Source organism: Aotus nancymaae, unplaced genomic scaffold (assembly GCF_030222135.1).
Source record: "Aotus nancymaae isolate 86718 unplaced genomic scaffold, 86718_ANA_hifiasm-v0.15.2.pri h1tg000008l, whole genome shotgun sequence".
Classification (NCBI taxonomy): domain Eukaryota; kingdom Metazoa; phylum Chordata; class Mammalia; order Primates; family Aotidae; genus Aotus; species Aotus nancymaae.
This window is the reverse complement of record NW_026988419.1, coordinates 15490553-15509240: the sequence shown is the minus strand read 5'-3', so window position 1 is coordinate 15509240 and position 18688 is coordinate 15490553. Positions and strand designations below refer to the sequence as shown.

Here is an 18688-nt window from a genome sequence, read left to right as displayed (position 1 = left end):
AAAAAAAAAAAGTTTTTGACTCAACATAGGGATAAATTATAACCCAGGTCAAATCTGGGCCTGAAAACCTCTCTAGAAGGAAAAACTCTGTTTCTCTACTCTCAGCACTTCTGACACCAAATGTGTGAATTTTCCACCATCCTGTCTAACATGCTGTTAGACCATCCTGGCTAACACAGTAAAATCCTGTCTCCATTAAAAATACAAAAAATTAGCCAGGCATGGTGGCTCACGCCTGTAATCCCTGCACTTTGGGAGGCTGAGATGGGTGGATCACCTGAGGTCAGGAGTTTGAGACCACCCTGATCAACATGGAGAAACCCCATCTCTACTAAAAATACAAAATTAGCCAGGCATGGTGGCGGATGCCTGTAATCCCAGCTACTCAGGAGGCTGAGGCAGGAGAATCGCTTGAACCTGGGAGGCAGATGTTGCAGTGAGCCGAGATCATGTCATTGCACTCCAGCCTGGGCAACAAGAGCAAAACTCCATCTCAAAATAGTAATAATAATAAAAATCCAAAAAAATAGCCAGGTGTGGTGGTATGTGCCTGCAGTCCCAGCTACTGGGGAGGCGGCGGCAGGGGAATCACTTGCACCTGGGAGGTGGAGGTTACAGTAAGCTGAGATGGTGCCACTGCACTCCAGCCTAGGCGACAGAGCGAGACTCAGTCTCAAAAAAAAAAAAATAGTTTGAGGCTGCAGTGAACTATGATGGCACCACTGCACTTCACACTTCACTCCAGCCTGGATGACAGAGCAAAACCTTGTCTCTGAAAAAAAAAGGAGGAAATAAATAGAATAAACAACTCTGAGAAGGGACATGATCTGGTGACAATCTCAAGTGAATCAGTGGTTGAACCAGGACCAGATCCCAGTGCCCTATCTTCTGGGGACATCCTCAGCCTGAATTTTTAATGCATGTCCCTTCTGCAGTGCCTTTCCTCTGAGGCCTTCAAAGGGAAACTGAGGCCTTTGAGGACATGAAGACTCGAATTAGGCCAACCAGGGGCCTTGGAACTCCAGATCAAAGAGGAGAAGAAAGCCCTGCCACTCGTGTGTGTGTGTGTGTGTGTGTGTGTGTGTGTGGCGGGGGGCAAAGGGGGTTGTGGTCATGGGATATTGACATGAATGCACAAGGGGCAGGAAGTGTCTGAAATCAGAGCTAACTTGGGAGGCACAGAACACGAGGTGCCTGGAAGGGGAACATCGATGTGTTGTGGGGCATAGGGCAGGCTGGGAGGGGAACAAAGGTCCACTCCATGGGTGACCAGACCCTTCCGCCAGGGCTGCCCACTTCTGCCTTTGGAAAATGTTTCACAACGCCCCATGTTGTGTGTGTGTGTGTGTGAATCTGCAGCTGTGAAGTGAATATTGATGTAAGAGGCAGGGCCCTCAGCTGCGGATGGGTAACAGGGTGTGGGCTCACACTCTCACTTGCACCAGCGTCCAGAGAAGGGGTGCAGGCTGAGGAGCTGCCCAGAGCACTGCTTACACTCCCAGAGTACCTGAAGTTGGCGTCCCAATGACAGGTGAGTAGTGGCTCCTAGAGACAGAGCCTGATTAAGGGGTGGCATGGAGGAGGTCACTAGGCTGGTGGAGACTTGAGGAAGCAAGAAAGCCCCTGGTCCCCCGTGGGAGTCCTGGTCTAGAACACAGTTATGGACACCAGATGATTCTCACTGGGGTGAAGTCCTTCACAACCCTAAGGGGTCTACTTTTCCTTTGTCTGAAGCCCATGGATCAAATGCCCTGGAGTTTTCTGGGCTGCTAGAGGAGGTGGGGGATCCGGCCAAGGGGCAGACATGTGGCCTCAGCTTGCCCTTCTTAGAGCTCAGGGTCTCTCTGCATCCTCCATGGCAGGAGATCTACCTCTGGGCATCTCTGCTCACATGAGAGGACAGTGATTCGGAAGCTGCCACGTCCCACACATCTGGAATGTTTGGTCGAGGGGTGGAGGTGATGGACCCGAGATGGGGGTCAGGGACCTTAGTTTCTCCAATTTTCCAGGAGGAGGAGGTGGGAAGGGAGCAGGTGGCTTTAACTAAAGGGGCAGGACATTCACCATGCTTCATGGGCCCCCACAGGTGACAAGGGTCCCCAGAGGTTGAGCAGGTCCAGCTATGGCTCCATCTCAAGCCCCACCAGCCCAGGACCACAGCAAGTGCCTCCCAGAGAGACCTACCTGAGTGAGAAGATCCCCATCCCAGACAGGAAACCGGTGGGACACTGGAAACTTCCTGGGGGTTTGCAAGATTGACAGGATCCTCTGGGCTCTCACAGGCTGGAGAATGGAGTTTCTTTGTGATCATGAGTGGCAAGTTCCATCCAGCTCTGGGACTGGAGCCTTGAGGACATGTTTTAGCATTTAGGAAAGGTCATAGGGAGAAGTGAAGAAGCTGCAGGCTGGCATCTGGCATCTAGGATGCTCTCACCTGCATTTCCAGTACCTTCTTTTTTTTTTTTTGAGACAGAATTTCACGTTGCCCAAGCTGGAGTGCAATGGCGCAATCTCAGCTCACTACAACCTCTGCTCCCTGGGTTCAAGTGATTCTCCTGCCTCAGCCTCCCAAGTAGCTGGGATTACAGGCATGCACCACCATTGCCTGGCTAATTTTGTATTTTTAGTAGAGACAGGGTTTCTTCATGTTGGTCAGCCTGGTCTCGAACTCCTGACCTCAGGTAATCTGCCCACCTCAGCCTCCCAAAGTGCTGGGATTACAGGCATGAGCCACCGTACCTGGCTTATATCTTATCTATTTTTTTTTTTTTTTTTTGGAGTTGGAGTTGGAGTGTAGCTCTGTCACCCAGGTTGGAGTGCAGTGGCACCATCTCAGCTCACTGCAACCTTCACCTCCAAAGTTTAAGCAATTCTCCTGCCTGAGCCTCCTGAGTAGCTGGAATTAGAGGCACGCCCCACCACCCTTGGCTAATTTTTGCATTTTTAGTAGAGACAGGGTTTCACCATGTTGGCCAGGCTCATCTCAAATTCCTGAACTCAAGCAATCTACCCACCTCAGCCTTCCAAAGTGCTGGGATTAGAAGCGAGAGCCACAGCTCCCAGCCTCCAATATCTTTAGCAGATTTCTTTTTTTTCTTTCTTTTTTTTTTTTTGAGATGGAGTGTCGCACTGTCGCTTGGGCTGGAGTGCAATGGCATAATCTCTGCTCACTGCAATCTCTGCCTCCCAAGTTCAAGCAATTTTCTTGCCTCAGCCTCCCAAGTAGCTGAGATTACAGGCACCCACCACCACACCCAGTTAATTTTTTGTGTTTTTGGTAGAGACAGGGTTTCATTGTGTTGGCAAGGCTGGTCTCAAACTCCTGACCTCGTGATCCGCCCGCCTCTGCCTCCCACCGCACCTGGCTCTTTAGCAGATTTCTAAGTCGACAGGCCGTGCCCTGGAACAGGGTGGGAGGACCATAGTCTCAGCGGACCACAGAGAGGAGGCCCTGTGGTCGGAAAAGGAGTTGGGGAGGAAGGAGCTGGGCCAGGGAGGTTTGGTCCCCTCACCTCCCTAGACAGGCTCCTGTGGGGGCTCTGAGGCCCTGACAAGTCAGGCCTTGAGAGGGGCAGGCAGTTCAGGTGCAAGTTGGCTGCTGAGCTTAACAGATCCAGAAAGCAGCTCCTCTGTGACTCATCAGAGCCTGCTGCTTCCGCCACCCATGCCCTCCCCATCCCCCGGGTGGCAGCCCCAGGAACGGGCCATGGAGGGGAGGGCTGGGCTGATGAGCCTATTGGGGCTCCTCTGGGGGATGACCAAAGCCAGGTGCCACCATCCCTATACCCAGGACCCCCTCATTCTATTCCCCCACCCCCCCACAGGGCACCTTCAGCCTGCGGAAGCTGTGGGCCTTCACGGGGCCCGGCTTCCTCATGAGCATTGCTTTCCTGGACCCAGGAAACATCGAGTCGGATCTTCAGGCTGGCGCCGTGGCTGGATTCAAAGTAACTGAGTTGGGACCTGAGTGGGGACACCTTCGAGAGGGAGGTGATCAAGCTAAGTGTTGGAGGCCCCTGCTGGCCATGTATCTCCAGTGTGGCCTGGGAGCTGGTGTTAAGTTCAAATGGGCCCAAAAAGGGTTCCCAGGGCAGCCCTGCCAGAAGGTGGGGCATCTGTGGGGGTGGGGGATTGCAATTCTCTTTAAAAAAAAAAATTCATTGATTGATTTTATTTTTTGAGACAGAGTCTCACTCTATTGCCCAGGCTGGAGTGCAGTGGAGAGATCTTGGCTCACTGCAACCTCTGCCTCCCGGGATCAAGTGATTCTCCTGCCTCAGCCTCCCGAGTAGCTGGGACTACAGGCACACACCACCACACCCGGCTAATTTTTGTGATTTTAGTAGAGGCAGGGTTTCACTATGTGGGCCAGGCTGGTCTTAAACTCCCAACCTCAAATGATCCGCCTGCCTCAGCCTCCCAAAGTGCTGGGATTACAGGCGTGAGCCACATTGCCCAGCCTAATTTATTTACTTACTTTGAGACAGGGTCTCATTATGTTGCGCAGCCTGGTCTTAAACTCTTGGACTCAAGCAATCCTCCGACCTTAGCCTTCTAAAGTGCTGGGGTTACAGGCGTTAGCTACCAGCGCCCAGCCAGGATGGGACTCCATTTCTCCCACCCTCTCCCCAAGGAATGTTCTTGGTTAGAGGGTACCAGCAGCTCAAGGGCTTTCTGAGGCTGGCCTCTCTGGCTGAAGGCCTCTCCCTGCCTCCTCACAGCTTCTCTGGGTGCTGCTCTGGGCCACAGTGTTGGGCCTGCTCTGCCAGCGACTGGCTGCACGTCTGGGCGTGGTGACAGGCAAGGACTTGGGCGAGGTCTGCCATCTCTACTACCCTAAGGTGAGCTTGTGGGACCTGGACAGGGAGAACCACTGGCCCCAAACCCCAAACAGCCATTTTTCAGCTTCCATGATCAAATAAATACATCATCTCACACAGGGTATCCCAAGTCCATCTGTTTTTTCACTATGTATAGTTGGTTTTTTTTTTTTTTTTTCAGTCAGAGTCTCGCTCAGTTGCCCAGTCTGGAGTACAGGGGTGAGATCTCATCTCACTGTAACCTCCACCTCCCAAATTCAAGTGATTCTTCTGCCTCAGCCTCTCGAGTAGCTGCGATTACATGTGCCTGCCACCGTGCCTGGCTAATTTTTGTATTTTTAGTTGAGGGGGGTTTCACCATGTTAGCCAGGCTGGTCTTGAACTGCTGACCTCAGATGATCCATCCACCTCAGTCTCCCAACATACTGGGATTACAGGCATGAGCTACTGTGCCCAGCCCCAATTCCATCTGATAGATGACAAGACTGAGGCTCAAACTGACAGCATACAGCCTAGAGGGACATGAGAGGCATGTCATTTCACAGAAGGGGTAATTCAAATTTGGGAACGTGATGTGCCCAAGACAAAAAACAGGGAGGCATCAGCTCAGGAATGGTCATTGGCTGGGGTGGACCCTGTTGTGAGTGTCCAGTTAGGAAAACAGAAATTACACCACTAGACATTTCAAAGGTACTGAATGCAGGGATTGAAAGGTTTGGGAGGGCTGGAGGAGCAATGGAAGAGGGTGTCGCCCAAAGATCAGAAACCTGCTGCACTCCTGGCACAAGCCCCAGAGTCATTCTTTGCTGCTGAGCTCCTGGAAGCATTACTGATGCCGATGAAATGGCCGCTTGTGCTACCAGAGCACAGGTTGCCTGGTGCCACTGCTAGAAATACCATCAGAATCGGGGGGAAAAAACCGTTTATCTCAGCCAGGCAGGCGGGGTGGCTCATGCCTGTAATCCCAGCACTTTGGGAGGCCGCGACAGGCAGATTGCCTGAGCTCCGGAGTTTGCGACCAGCCTGGGCAACACAGTGAAACCTTGTCTCTACTAAAATACAAAAAAATTAGACCGGCATGGCAGCATGTCCCTATAGTCCCAACTACTTGGGAGGCTGAGGCAGGAGAATTGCTTGAACCCGGGAGGCAAAATTTGCAGTGAGCAGAGATCGAGCCACTGCACTCCAGCCTGGGTGACAGAGCAAGACTCCATCCCCCCCCAAAAAAAACACTCACAACCCTGGGGACTTGGCTGTTGTGAGTGTCACAACAACAACAACAACAAAAAGGTTTATCTCTGCCTTTCTATCTCCTGTAAGCTCTTCCTACATAACGAAAATGGAAGCCAGTTGGCAAGACTGTTTTGTAAATGTAGTTTGCAGGCTTCCAGCCCAGCAGCACAAGGAGTACGGAGAGATGCACGTAGGGTTGAGACCACAGACAAATAACCCATCCACCCTTGATGAAGGATGGTCTCCTCCCCATAGGTGCCCCGCACCCTCCTCTGGCTGACCATCGAGCTAGCCATTGTGGGCTCCGACATGCAGGAAGTCATCGGCACAGCCATTGCATTCAATCTGCTCTCAGCTGGACGGTACCATCCCAGTGTGACCCAGCCCTTCAGGCAGAGGCCAGGAACAGCTGCTGCTACTTCCCCCCGCCCCTGCTCCGTCTTGTCCCTCCCCGAGTCTATGTTATCTTGCTGTCCCCTCTGACATAGGGCTGCTGCTCTATTTTCCAGAAATGTAAAGTGATTTGTCTAAAGTCATAGAGATATGAGTCATGCAGGACTTTGGGACTGCAGCCCCAAACTCCCTGCCACACCGGGCGCTAGGCTTCTCCTCTAGCTATGCCCTGCCTCAAGTGTTCTATGCCACACTCCCAATCCCCTTGCCCTAACTGTCTGGGGGTGCTTGGGGTCCTGCTCCCAGGAGGCCAGATTCCTGTCTCCAGCCCTGAGGCTACGTAGGAGTTAGTGACTCCTGGACCAGGCTGGGCTGACCCAGGCCATTCTGGTTTCAGAATCCCTCTCTGGGGTGGGGTCCTCATCACCATTGTGGACACCTTCTTCTTCCTCTTCCTCGATAACTACGGTGGGTGCACACCCCACCTCACAGGGGAGTGGTGGTGGTGAGGGTGCTGGACTGGGAGAAGGGCTCTGACATCGGGCTGCCTGGGGGCGCACCTGAGCCCCCTCACCCTCGCTGGGTGGCCTCTGGAAAGTTACATGAACATCTCTTTCTTCACCTGTAACATGGGGAAATAATAGCACAGACATCAGAAGGTGGTTGTAAAGACTGAGTGAGGTCACGTATGTTACGCGCTTGGCGCTGTGCCTGGAAGCGCTGGTAGTATCAGCCATTACGAATTGTTGATGTTACAGATGTTTTTCGTTGGTTTGTTTGGTTTGTTTGTTCTGCCCTGTAGGGTTGCGGAAGCTGGAAGCTTTTTTTGGACTGCTTATAACCATTATGGCCTTGACCTTTGGCTATGAGGTAGGAAGCCAGTGCTTCAACCCCCTGCGCGCCTCCCAAGATCATTTCTCTCCCCTTCCCTCTGCCCGCTAGCTGCGGGGGACTGGGGTGGGGATGGAGGCTGAGAAGCGGTGACTGCGGCTTGGTCGTGAGGGGCGAAGCTTGTCCTGACCAGGCTCCTCCCCGCAGTATGTGGTGGCGCGTCCTGCGCAGGGAGCGCTTCTTCGGGGTCTGTTCCTGCCCTTGTGCCCGGGATGCGGCCACCCCGAGCTGCTGCAGGCGGTGGGCATTGTTGGCGCCATCATCATGCCCCACAACATCTACCTGCACTCGGCCCTGGTCAAGGTGAGCAGAGGGGAGGGGAAGGGAGACCCCTAACTCAGTCGGAGCCATACCGGCCCCGCCTCCAAGCCTGGAGCCCCTCCCCTCTGGCTCCTTCCGCCAGGATTTTCAGAGCCTGTAATAACGGAGTGTCTACAGTGCGCTGGGAGGAACAGACAGTCAAGGCCCCTGCTCTTCTAGAGTTTGAGTGCTAGTGAGGCAGACGGACGCCAAGCAAGTAAACAGAGGAAAGAATTATAGGCTGGGCGAGGTGGCTCAGGTCTGTAATCCCAGCACTTTGGGAGACCGAGGTGGGAGGATCACGAGGTCAGGAGTTGGAGTCCAGCCTGTAATCCCAGCTATTTAGGAGGCTGAGGCAGGAGAATCGCTTGAACCCACGAAGCAGAGGTTGTGATGAGCAGAGATAGAGCCAAAAAAAAAAAAAAAAAAAAAAAAAAAAAAAAAATTCTTAGGGCCAGGTGAAGTGGCTTACGCCTGTAATTCCAACACTTTGGGAGACTGAGGCAGGTGGATTGCTTGAGCACAGGAGTTGGAGACCAGCCTGGGCAACATGATGAAACCCCATCTCTACCAATAAAATATAAAAAATAAATTAGCTAGGCATTGTGTATACCTGTAGTCCTAGCTACTCGGAAGGCCAAGGCTTGAGCCGGGGAGGTAGAGGCTGCAGTGAGCTGATATCCTACCACTGTACTCCAGCCTGAGTGACACAGCAAGACTCTGTCTCAAAAAAAAAAAAAAATTAGCCGAGGATGGTGGCTCACACTTGTAATGCCAGCACTTTGGGAGGCTGAGGTGGGCAGATTATGAGGTCAGGAGATTGAGACCATCCTGGCCAACGTGGTGAAACCCCATATCTACTAAAAATACAAAAATTAGCTGGCGTGGTAGCATGCACCTGTAGTCCCAGCTACTTGGGAAGTTGAGGCAGGAGAATCACTTGAACCCAGGAGATGGAGGTTGCAATAAGCCAAGATTGTACCACTGCGCTCCAGCCTGGTGACAGAGCAAGACTCCATCTCAAAAAAAAAAAAAAAAAAAAAAAAAAAATGATTGTGAAAGGGACTCTGAAATAAAAAAAAAGAAAAACAGAGAATTATGACAGAGAATGACTAAAAGTTGGGGAGGCAGATCAGGGAAACGATTTTACAAGCAGAGGGAAAGCAAGTGCAAAGTCCATGAGGCAGAAATGAACAAGGCTTGGGTCCCTAACAGTGGCTCACGCCTGTAATCCAGCACTTTAGGAGGCCAAGACAGGAGAATTGCTTGAGCCCAGGAGTTCAAGACCAGCTTTGGCAAGACCCTATCTCTACAGAAAATTTAAAAATTAACGGGGTGTGGTGATGTGTGTCTGTGGTCCCAGCTACTCAGTAGGCTGGGACAGGAGGATCACTTGAGCCCATGAGTTGGAGGCTGCAGTGACTCATGCACTCCAGCCTAGGTGACAGAACAAGATCTGTCTCTAAAAAAATAAAATAATGGCCTGGCGCAGTGGCTCATGCCTGTAATCACAGCACTTTGAGAAGCCAAGGCAGGTGGATCACCTGAGGTCAGGAGTTCGAGACCAGCCTGGCCAACATGGTGAAACCCCGTCTCTACTAACAATACAAAAAAAATAGCCAGGCGTGGTGGCAGTCACCTGTAATTCCAACTACTTGGGAGGCTGAGGCAAGAGAATCGCTTGAATCCAGGAGGCGAAGGTTGTGGTGAGCTGAGATCGCGCCATTGCACTTCAGCCTGGGCAACAGAGTGAGACTCTGCCTCGGGAAAAAAAAAGAAAGAAAGAAAGAAATGTGAGGGTGGGGACACTGTGGTGGCTCTGAGGGACCTTGGCCCTTCCCTCCCCCTTTGACCTTCATAGTCTCGAGAGATAGACCGGGCCCGACGAGTGGACGTCCGAGAAGCCAACATGTACTTCCTGATTGAGGCCACCGCCGCCCTGTCTGTCTCCTTTATCATCAACCTCTTTGTCATGGCTGTCTTTGGGCAGGCCTTCTACCAGCAAACCAACCAGGCTGCGGTGAGACACACTTTTCCCTGCCCCTGAGGCCACACCCATACTCGTGTCCTGTAAGCCTTGCCGAGGACCCTAGGCAATACAGCTGAGCCTTTCTGAGTCTCTACCCTGATCATCTTCCCTGTCAGTAGATATCATTCATTCAGCCAATAATTTTTGAGTATTTGTTATGTACCAAGTGCATCTTAGACCCTGGGGATACAGCAGTCAATGCTTCAAAGACTCTGATCTCTTGCAGCTTAAATAGGGAGGGAGGTGAGCAGACAGGAATGAATACCCAAGGAAAGTGCAGAGTGGGAAGAAATAAAGGGGGTGGGCCAGGCTTGGTGGCTCAGGCCTGTAATCCTAGCACTTTGGGAGGCTGAGGTGGGCGGATCACGAGGTTAGGAGATCGAGACCATCCTGGCCAACGTGGTGAAATCCCATCTCTACTAAAATACAAAAATTCAGCCAGGAGTGGTGGTGTGTGCCTGTAGTCCCATCTACTCAGGAGGCTGAGCAGGAGAATTGCTTGAACTTGGGAGGGAGAGGTTGCAGTGAGCCGAGATCGCGCCACTGCACTCCAGCCTGGTGACAGAGCAAGATTCCATCAAAAAAGAAGAAAGGAAGGGAGGGAGGGAGGGAGGGAAAAGAGGCCAGGCGCGGTGGTTCACATTTAAAGAAAGAAAGAAAAGAAAAGAGGCCGGGCGCAGTGGTTCATACTTGCAATCCCAGCACTTTGGGAGGCAGAGATGGGCGGATCACCTGAGATCAGGAGTTCAAGACCAGCCTGGCCAACATGGTAAAACCCCATATCTACTAAAAACACAAAAATTACCTGGGTGTGGTGGTGCATGCCTGTAATCCCAGCTACTCAGGAGGCTGAGGCAGGAGAATTGCTTGAACCTGGGAGGCGGAGGTTGCAGTAAGCTGAGATCACGCCATTGCACTCCAGCCTGGGCAACAAGAGCGAAACTCCATCTCAACAAAAAAAAAGAAAAGAAATAAAGGGGGTTGGTGAAGAAGCATAGCTGGGGGTGTGGAGGTGGGGTTTGCATTAGCCTAGGTGGTCAGGGAAGGCTTCTTGGAAGAGGTGACATTTGTTGCTAACACTGGAAAAGGAACTAGCCAGCTCCTCCCTGACTCTCTGGGACCTGGGAACTGTGTCTCTGTATCTGTCTCCCATTCTGAGTGGATCTTAGTCATGAGGCTCTAACAACTAACGGCAGCCAGGGTTGGGGCTTCCTGAATGCTGAGCCCTGTGGGAAGAGGGGTGGCCAGGCCTCCAAGGACCTGGGCACTGCCACTGCCTTGCTCTATTTCCTTGGGAGGTCACACTCTCTTCCCTGGGTCTCACTATGTTCCTTGGCACAAGGAGAGAGGTCAAAATCGGGAGTGACAACCCTTGTCTTCAAGACCAGGCAGGGGTGCAGAGCTAAGGGAAGTGGATAGTGTGAGGAGGGGAAGCCAGGCATGCCAGCCAGCTGTCTGTGTGGATTGATGCCAGCTCTCACAAACCTAAAAGAAGCTGGAAACTGGGTTCTCATGTCAGGCCTTCTCAATTTTAAATGTTGGCAACAAATCCACATTTAAAAAAAAAAAAACTGGCTGGGCACAGTGGCTCATGCCTGTAATCCCAGCACTTTAGGAGGCTGAGGCAGGTGGCTCGCTTGAGCCTGGGAGTTCAAGACCAGCTTGGGCAACATGACCAGACCCTTGTCACTACAAAACGTAAAAGCAAAGCAAAACAAAACCCGACCTATTTTATTAGCCAAACAAAATATGTCTGGCCAGATTCAGCCTGGGGCCACCAGTTTTGGAACCCTGGTCAAGGCTAGGTGTCCGGTTTCCCAAGACTGAGGGTGCTCCTCACATCTTCCTCCTACTGCCCGGGTACCCGCAGTTCAACATCTGTGCCAACAGCAGCCTCCACGACTACGCCAAGATCTTCCCCATGAACAACGCCACCGTGGCCGTGGACATTTACCAGGGGGTGAGCGCGGGTGGGCGAGGAGGGCGTGACCTGGAGATGAGCTTCGCCCCGCCCACCGAGGGGCGGGGCCACCGGTCCGACCACACTCTGTCCCTGCAGGGCGTGATCCTGGGCTGCCTGTTTGGCCCCGCGGCCCTCTACATCTGGGCCATAGGTCTCCTGGCAGCCGGGCAGAGCTCCACCATGACCGGCACCTACGCGGGACAGTTCGTGATGGAGGTGGGGCAGGGGTCGGGCCCGGGAGGGCAAGGGGTCCAATGACAGCAGGCGCACAACTAGGGGCTAGGACTCCGGGCTTTGTGGATCCTTTTCTTTCTTTCCTTCTTTTCTTTCCTTTTTCTTTTTTTCCCTTTTCTCTTCTTTTTTTGGCAGAATTTTGCTCTGTTGCTTAGGCTGGAATGTAGTGGCACGACGACGGCTCGTTGCAGCCTCCTGAGTCGTTAGGACCACAGGCTCATGCCACCGCACCGGGCTAATTTTTAAAATTATTCGTAGAGATGTGGTCTTCCTATGTTTCCCAGGCTGGTCTCGAACTCCTGGGCTCAAGTGATCTTCCCGCCTTGGCTTCCCAAAGTGCTGGGATTACAGACGTGAGCCAGGTCACCCAGCCTTTGGGTTCTTCATGTAGCCCAGAGGGAGACATTATAAGCCCCATTTTACAGATGAGAAAACTGAGATCCGGACAGGCGAGGCGATTTGCCGGAAGCTGCAGACCCAGGACTAACAGGAGCCGTTTCCCCAAAATTGTTTAGTCTTCAGCAACCAGCTATAGGATGAGAGCCCCCCATTTGTTCCCATCCATCCCCTCTTGCCACCTGGGACAGAGCTGCCCCAACTCAGTAGTGGAAAAGCAGAGGGTGCCCCAGGCATGAGGTGTGGAGGTACTACAGAGGGTCTCTCCTCTGAATCCCAGTCCTGTCTACTCCCCACCAAGGCAATCACCCCCACCCCAGGGCTTCCTGAAGCTGCGGTGGTCACGCTTTGCCCGTGTCCTCCTCACCCGCTCCTGTGCCATCCTGCCCACCGTGCTTGTAGCTGTCTTTCGGGACCTGAGGGACTTGTCGGGCCTCAATGATCTGCTCAACGTGCTGCAGAGCCTGCTGGTGAGATGCGAGTGCTCCCCCAGCCCTGCCCATGCAGAGCTAAACAGGACCTCCAGCAACCCCCATGCTGAGCCCCACCTGGGCCTGTCAGGCCCTGTCCCAGGCACACCTTGCCTACAAGGCTCCCACAATCCCCAAAGCCACCCTGGGGGCAGGAGGGTAGGACTTTCTTTTTTTTTTTTTCCCAGAGATGGTCTCCCTCTGTCACCCAGGCTGGAGTGCAGTGATTCCATCATGGCTCTCTGCAGACTGCCCTCCCAGGCTCTAGCCATCCTCCCACCTCAGGCTCTTGAGTAGCTGTGACTATAGGTGCACGCCACCACACCTAGCTAATTTTTTTTTTGAGATGGAATTTCACTTTTGTTGCCCAGGCTGGAGTGTAGTGGCAATATCTTGGCTCACTACAACCTCCGCCTCCCAGGTTCAAGCCTCAGTCTCCAAAGAAGTTGGGATTACAAGCACCCACCACTGAGCCCAGCTAAATTTTTTTTTTTTTTTTTTTTGAGACAGAGTCTCACACTGTCACCCAGGCTGCAGTGGCACGATTTCAGCTTACTCCAACTTCTGCCTCCTGGGATCAAGCGATTCTTCTGCCTCAGCCTCCCGAGTACTGGGATTACAGGCGCCTGCCACCATGCCCAGCTAATTTTTGTATTTTTGGTAGAGACGGGCTTTCATCGTGTTGGTCAGGCTGGTCTCGAACCCCTGACCTCAGATGATCCACCCACCTCGGCCTCCCAAAGTGCTGAGATTAAAGGCATGAGCCACCGAGCCTGGTCAATTTTTTGTATTTTTAATAGAGATGGAGTTTCATCATGTTGGCCAGGCTCGTCTGGAACTCCTGACCTCAGGGATTACTCAGCCTCAGCCTCGGTGGACCACCTGCCTCGGCCTCCCAAAGTGCAGGGATTACAGGTGTGAGTCACCGCGCAAGGGATATTTTTTTTTTTTTTCAGGTAGAGACAAGAGCTCACTATGTATGTTGCCCAGGCTCATTATCCCATTTACAGATAGGAAAAGTTAAGTTACTAGTGGCAGAGCTGGGATTCAAACCGAAGCAGCTTGGTGCCAGAGCCCCAAACACTTTCTCCTGCTTTGGAGCCCACGACCTTAGAAGGCAGGAGACAGGGAAGCAGGCTCAGTGTGATTAGGGCAGTTGAGCTCACAGCCAGGCAGAAGGTGACAAGCCACGCCCATGTTGCCCCACCCTTGCCATATTCTGAGACAGGGTCCCTCAGCTTTGGCTCCTGCTGCTCTTCCCAGCTCCCTTTTGCCGTGCTGCCCATCCTCACGTTCACCAGCATGCCCGCCCTCATGCAGGAGTTTGCCAATGGCCCGTGAGTACCCCCATCCCAAGGGCTGGACTTGCATCACCACATTTCATCCTCACAGCCACGCAGAGGTACGAGCTCCAATTCTCCCCATTGTCCCAATGAAGCTGCAGAGGCCCAGAGAGGCTTAGGAACTTGCCCAGGGTCACCCAGCTAGCAAGTGGGGGAGCGAAGACTGGAATCCAGGGCAGAGGGCTGTTTCTAGAGCCTGAGCTCCTCACTCTCTCCTCCGACTCAGCTTTTGCCAAAGCCTGCCGTGTGCAGCCTGGAGGACCAGGAGGCAGGAGGTGGGCAGGGGGGTCTGTCTGCTCCAGGTCCCGAAGCCCAGAGAAGTGGCCTTTGTTTATCCACCCCCACCCCAGTGTGGGCACTGGGAGATGAAGAGGAGTAGATGCAGGAGGTCCAGCTGCCGTCAGCCAGTCCCAAGCCTCTCTTGTGTCCCCCAGGCTGAGCAAGGCCATCACGGCCTCCATCATGGCGCTAGTCTGTGCCATCAACCTCTACTTCGTGATCAGCTACCTGCCCAGCCTGCCACACCCTGCCTACTTCGGCCTTGCGGCCCTGCTAGCCACAGCCTACCTGGGCCTCACCACCTACCTGGTACAGTAGGGCCCGGGGGGTGCCTTGGGCATGGGTGAGGCAAAGACAGGAGGCAACCAATGGGGAGGATCTGGGGGGAAACACTGGGGCTTCCCCAGAGGTGTTGGACTCTCCCCAACTCATGGTCACCCCTCCCCCAGGTCTGGACCTGTTGTCTTGCCCACGGAACCACCTTTCTGGCCCACAGCTCCCACCGCCACTTCTTGTATGGGCTCCTTGAAGAGGACCAGCAAGGGGAGACCTCTGGCTAGGCCCACACCTGGAACCTGGCTGGGAGTGGCATGGATGGCACGACTGGCCTGTTGGATGTGGAGGGGGCGTGTGTAGGCAGGAGGATGGAGTGGGACACTTCCTGAGGCCGGTCAACCTGGGGAGCCTCAGGGACCTGCTGTTTCCTAGCATAGCCATGTGATTACTCTCTGGGTTTCAGTGTCCTCATCTGTAAAATGGAGACACCACCACCCTTGCCATGGAGGTTAAGCCCTTTAAACATAGTGCCTGGCACTTGGAGCCAAAACAAAAAACAAAAAAACATTCAAAAGGTATTTATTCAGTGATCTGATAGCCAAAGGGCAGGTGGGATGGGGACTGGGGGACTTGGAGGCTTGGGCGGGACACAGGTTCCAAACTAGACCTTGAAATAGAGTCTGATGAATATTAAGTATTTTATTTATTTATTTATTTATTTATTTATTTATTTATTTGAGTCAGGGAAAGGGTCTTGCTCTGTGACCCAGGCTGGAGCGCAATGGCGCGATCTTGGCTCATTGCAACCTCCGCCTCCTGGGTTCAAACAATTCTTGTGACTCAGCCCCGGGAGTGGCGTGCGCCACCAGGCCCAGCTAATTTTTGTATTTTTAGTAGAGACGGGTTTTGCTATGCTGGCCAGGCTGGTCTCGAACTGCTGAATTCCAGTGATCCGCCCACCTCCGCCTCCCAAAGTGCTGGGAATTACAGGCATGAGCCACCACACCCGGCATGATGAAAGTTAAATAAATACTAGTTCGCTTCTCATCCAAAGGAGCAGGGGACGGGAATCCGGAAGGCACCAAGTCTCTAAAGCATTCAGAAGACCCCCATGCCTGGTTCTGGTCCGCACCTATTCGCCGCAGCCTTTCTGTTCCGCCTGCAACCCATTTTTCCAGACAGTAAAACGGAGGTGCGCTTCTTTCTCTGTCAGGCACCAGGTCATGAGGCACTCAAGAGTCCGTGCCTCCGAGGCCCAAGTTTTTTGCCGTTTCCTCAGGGGACCCGGTGGCCGCGACTCCCACGCCGCGCGGTTACGGCTCCCTCTCCGCTGACTGCTCCTCCTAGGGGCAGAGACGATACCGACGCAGGCCCTCCCGCCTTGGTCTCACCCCTCCCCGCCAGGCGAAACGACGGAGGGAGGCGGGCGCTTGGGGCTCGCGCCCAGGGGCCCCAGAAGCCTCCGGGGAGAGTGGGCGGGGGGAAGCTGTGTGGGCAGGAGCCTCCTCTGCCTTAGGGAGCGGCCAGGCATCCCTTCGTCCCATTCAAGGGCTGCACTTTATAGACACTCCCTAGGCTGTTTCTAGGCTCCCCCAAGTCCCTCCTCCAACCTCCTTGGGTCCCTCGGACCCCAGCCCTAGACCCGCGGAGTACGGCAGCGAGGAGGGGCCACCGGGCCTTTCTCCAGAGTTGAACTTGGGCCGGGTGCTGCACCTGGAGGAACCCCCGATTTCCCAGGGATCCAGCAGGGCAGGCGGCTTGGCTCCGCGTTCCGGTCCGGACGCTTGTTTATGAGAAGAATTTCCTCTTTCTTAAAAGGGCAACAATGCCAGTGGGTCCCTCAAGGAGAGAGGGGATGGGACCAGTCTGGCGCGACCTGGGCCAGTGCTGCAGAGGGTACCTGGGCAAGAGGGTGGCCCGCCTTCTTCTCTGGGGTTAGCACTGGAGATGGGTGCCAGCTGAAGATGAATGGGGGGCGTGTAGCGAAGAAAGACATCTCCCAGATCCTTCAGCCTCCTGGAAATGCCCCAGTTGTACCCTCTACACACCCCTCTCGTGAATTCACTTGGCATTGAGTGCCAGTCCTTTGCCAGGCCCTGTGTTACAAGTGGGGGAGGGAGGCAAAGTCCCGAATTAAAGGTGTCAGCTCTCAAGGGCCCCACACTCCAGTGGCGGGAGACAGCTGTGCAAACAAGTCCCCGTGGCAGGATGCGGTGAAGGGCGCTGCCGGTGAGGCCGGCCAGGGAAGGGGACTGAATCTTGCTGAACACGGTTTGGGGGTGGGGGGAAGTGCCGACAGGACTGTCCAGGAGGAATGAGAGAGCCAGGAGCATGGGTGCCCGTGTGCGCACATCTGCCAAATACATGAAGCCTTCTGGGGACGTCTTAGATTTTGTGGGGCAGGACTGGGGGGACCGCAGAGGAATGGGCAGGTTGGTCAAGAAGGCGCGGAGGGCTGGCTGAGGGGCTACCCAGGGCCTGGGCAAAGGGCTATTGATGAGGTCGCACCAAGGTCAGTCATTTGGAGACTGGAAGGCGCCTACTTAGAGCTGCCCCCATTCCCATAGTAGCTCTAATCCTCCCAGCCCAAGGTCAGATCTACCCTCCAGGAAGAGGGGTGCAGAATTACTCTTCTGGAAGCTCCCTTTAGGCCCCTCAGGGAGGGCGTGGTCGCATTTGGCACTCCCCAGGAGCCTGCTGAGCGCACCCCGACTTTCTGGACACCCTCCCCATCCCCCTGGGTTGGGCTTTTACCAGCCCTATTTGGCAGATGGGGAAGCTGAGGGGCTGGGTTGGAAGAGATGCTTCCTAATCCACAGGTGTCAAACAGCACCTTGCTGAATCCCGTTCCTGCCCCTCCCCGTTTGACTTGCGGCTCCCAAGACTTTATTTTTCCTGGGGTGCGAATCGATAAAACAAACAAAAATAGAGTGCATACAGCGACCCCCACCTGTAGAGACAGAGGGGTACAGCAGCTGGGTGTAGACAACCCCAATGAGGATACCCGAAGGACCCCCACCTCACCCCCGGCTACGCAATCCTACTGGCTTCCCGACTCACTCCGTAACTAACTACCCGCCCCGAGGCGCGGGAAGAGAAGTTCAGGGCTCCAAGCAAAAGGCGCAGCTGCCTTGGCCGCCTAGGGAGCCTGGGAGGAGGGGTTAGGTCTCCCTGGGAAAAGACATGCAAGGGCCAAGGCTTGAAGTGGCTATAGGTGGGGGTGGAGGAATCCCTGAGGAAACTGGTGAGCTCAGGACGGCCCGTCTGGGAATGGTGGGTGGGGGTACAGCCGGCCAAGTTCCAGCCCCCTTCACAGAGGGAGAAAAGGAGGGAGAGGAAGGCGCGTCACCCAACCCAGGCCAGGGGCGAGGCTACGACTCCACTCAGTCCCTCACCACACACTTCCTTTTGGGGTCAAGAAAGCCCAGCATCCGGAGATAAGACTGAAGCCCCACCCAGGGGGCCGGACCGCAGGGGAGACAGATGTCCTGCTCCCAGGCTGGAATCCCGCCTTTCCCCTCGCCTGTAGAGCCAGGGCACGGCGCTTCCTTTCTTCAAGCTCAGTTTCCTCATCTATGAAATGGGATAAGAAGGAGGCCGTTCTAAGGAGTAAATTAGATTAAAAGGCACAGCCAGAACAGGCCCGGGACAGCGCCAGCATTGCGTGGCGATCACGGTGATGAAGCGCAATGGTGGCCGCCCCGTGGGCTCCTCAGGAGCCGGAGGAGGGCCGAGGGGTCCAGCCCGGGAGGATCAGTCCCCGGCAGTCCCCTCCCGCCCCCGCTCCTAGCCGCGAGCCACGAAGCCGCTGCGCCTTCAGGCAGGCACCGCCCCCCTCCCTTCCCCTCCCGGCCCCCGCGCGAGGCCTCCCCTCCCCGGCTCCCCCTCTGCAGGCCCTGGCGGACGTGCGCCGCGTTGCACCCGGCGGCCGGACGGGACAGGACGCGCCCGCCCCGCCCCGCCAAGGAGGCCCCAGGGGCGAGCGGGAGGGAAGTGGCGAGGCGTGTTTATCGGGCTTGGCGTTATTCTTACTTTTTAAATGGTGAACACAAAATAGTAAC

General features: G+C 54.4%; 1 protein-coding gene across 7 annotated transcripts; it reads left to right on the top strand.

Moving 5' to 3' along the window:
* The first annotated feature begins 1270 nt into the window (after positions 1 to 1270).
* On the top strand, positions 1271 to 16957 carry SLC11A1 (solute carrier family 11 member 1). 7 transcript variants are annotated; one of them, XM_012446348.3, is made up of 15 exons: positions 1272 to 1531; positions 2087 to 2220; positions 3825 to 3947; positions 4722 to 4841; positions 6309 to 6415; positions 6844 to 6914; positions 7249 to 7316; positions 7485 to 7640; positions 9499 to 9657; positions 11537 to 11626; positions 11726 to 11845; positions 12580 to 12729; positions 13958 to 14131; positions 14507 to 14660; positions 14801 to 15668. In XM_012446348.3, exons 1-15 carry the CDS (start codon positions 1525 to 1527, stop codon positions 14878 to 14880), a joined length of 1713 nt encoding a protein of 570 aa, XP_012301771.2. In that variant the 5' UTR covers positions 1272 to 1524; the 3' UTR covers positions 14881 to 15668. The 7 variants fall into 7 exon arrangements, 5 of the variants coding, with proteins under 5 accessions (XP_064229070.1, XP_012301771.2, XP_012301773.1 ...); XM_012446350.3 differs by having other exon boundaries at positions 1273 to 1531; positions 14050 to 14066; XM_012446349.3 differs by having other exon boundaries at positions 1275 to 1531; positions 13993 to 14066; positions 14801 to 16957.
* Positions 16958 to 18688: the final 1731 nt, after the last annotated feature.

Bases quoted from the DNA above. Each gene is read 5' to 3' on its own strand.
- SLC11A1 (XM_012446348.3), top strand. The intron at 3,948-4,721 runs GTAACTGAGTTG...GCCTCCTCACAG, and splicing joins GCGCCGTGGCTGGATTCAAA to CTTCTCTGGGTGCTGCTCTG. The intron at 9,658-11,536 runs GTGAGACACACT...GGGTACCCGCAG, and splicing joins AGCAAACCAACCAGGCTGCG to TTCAACATCTGTGCCAACAG.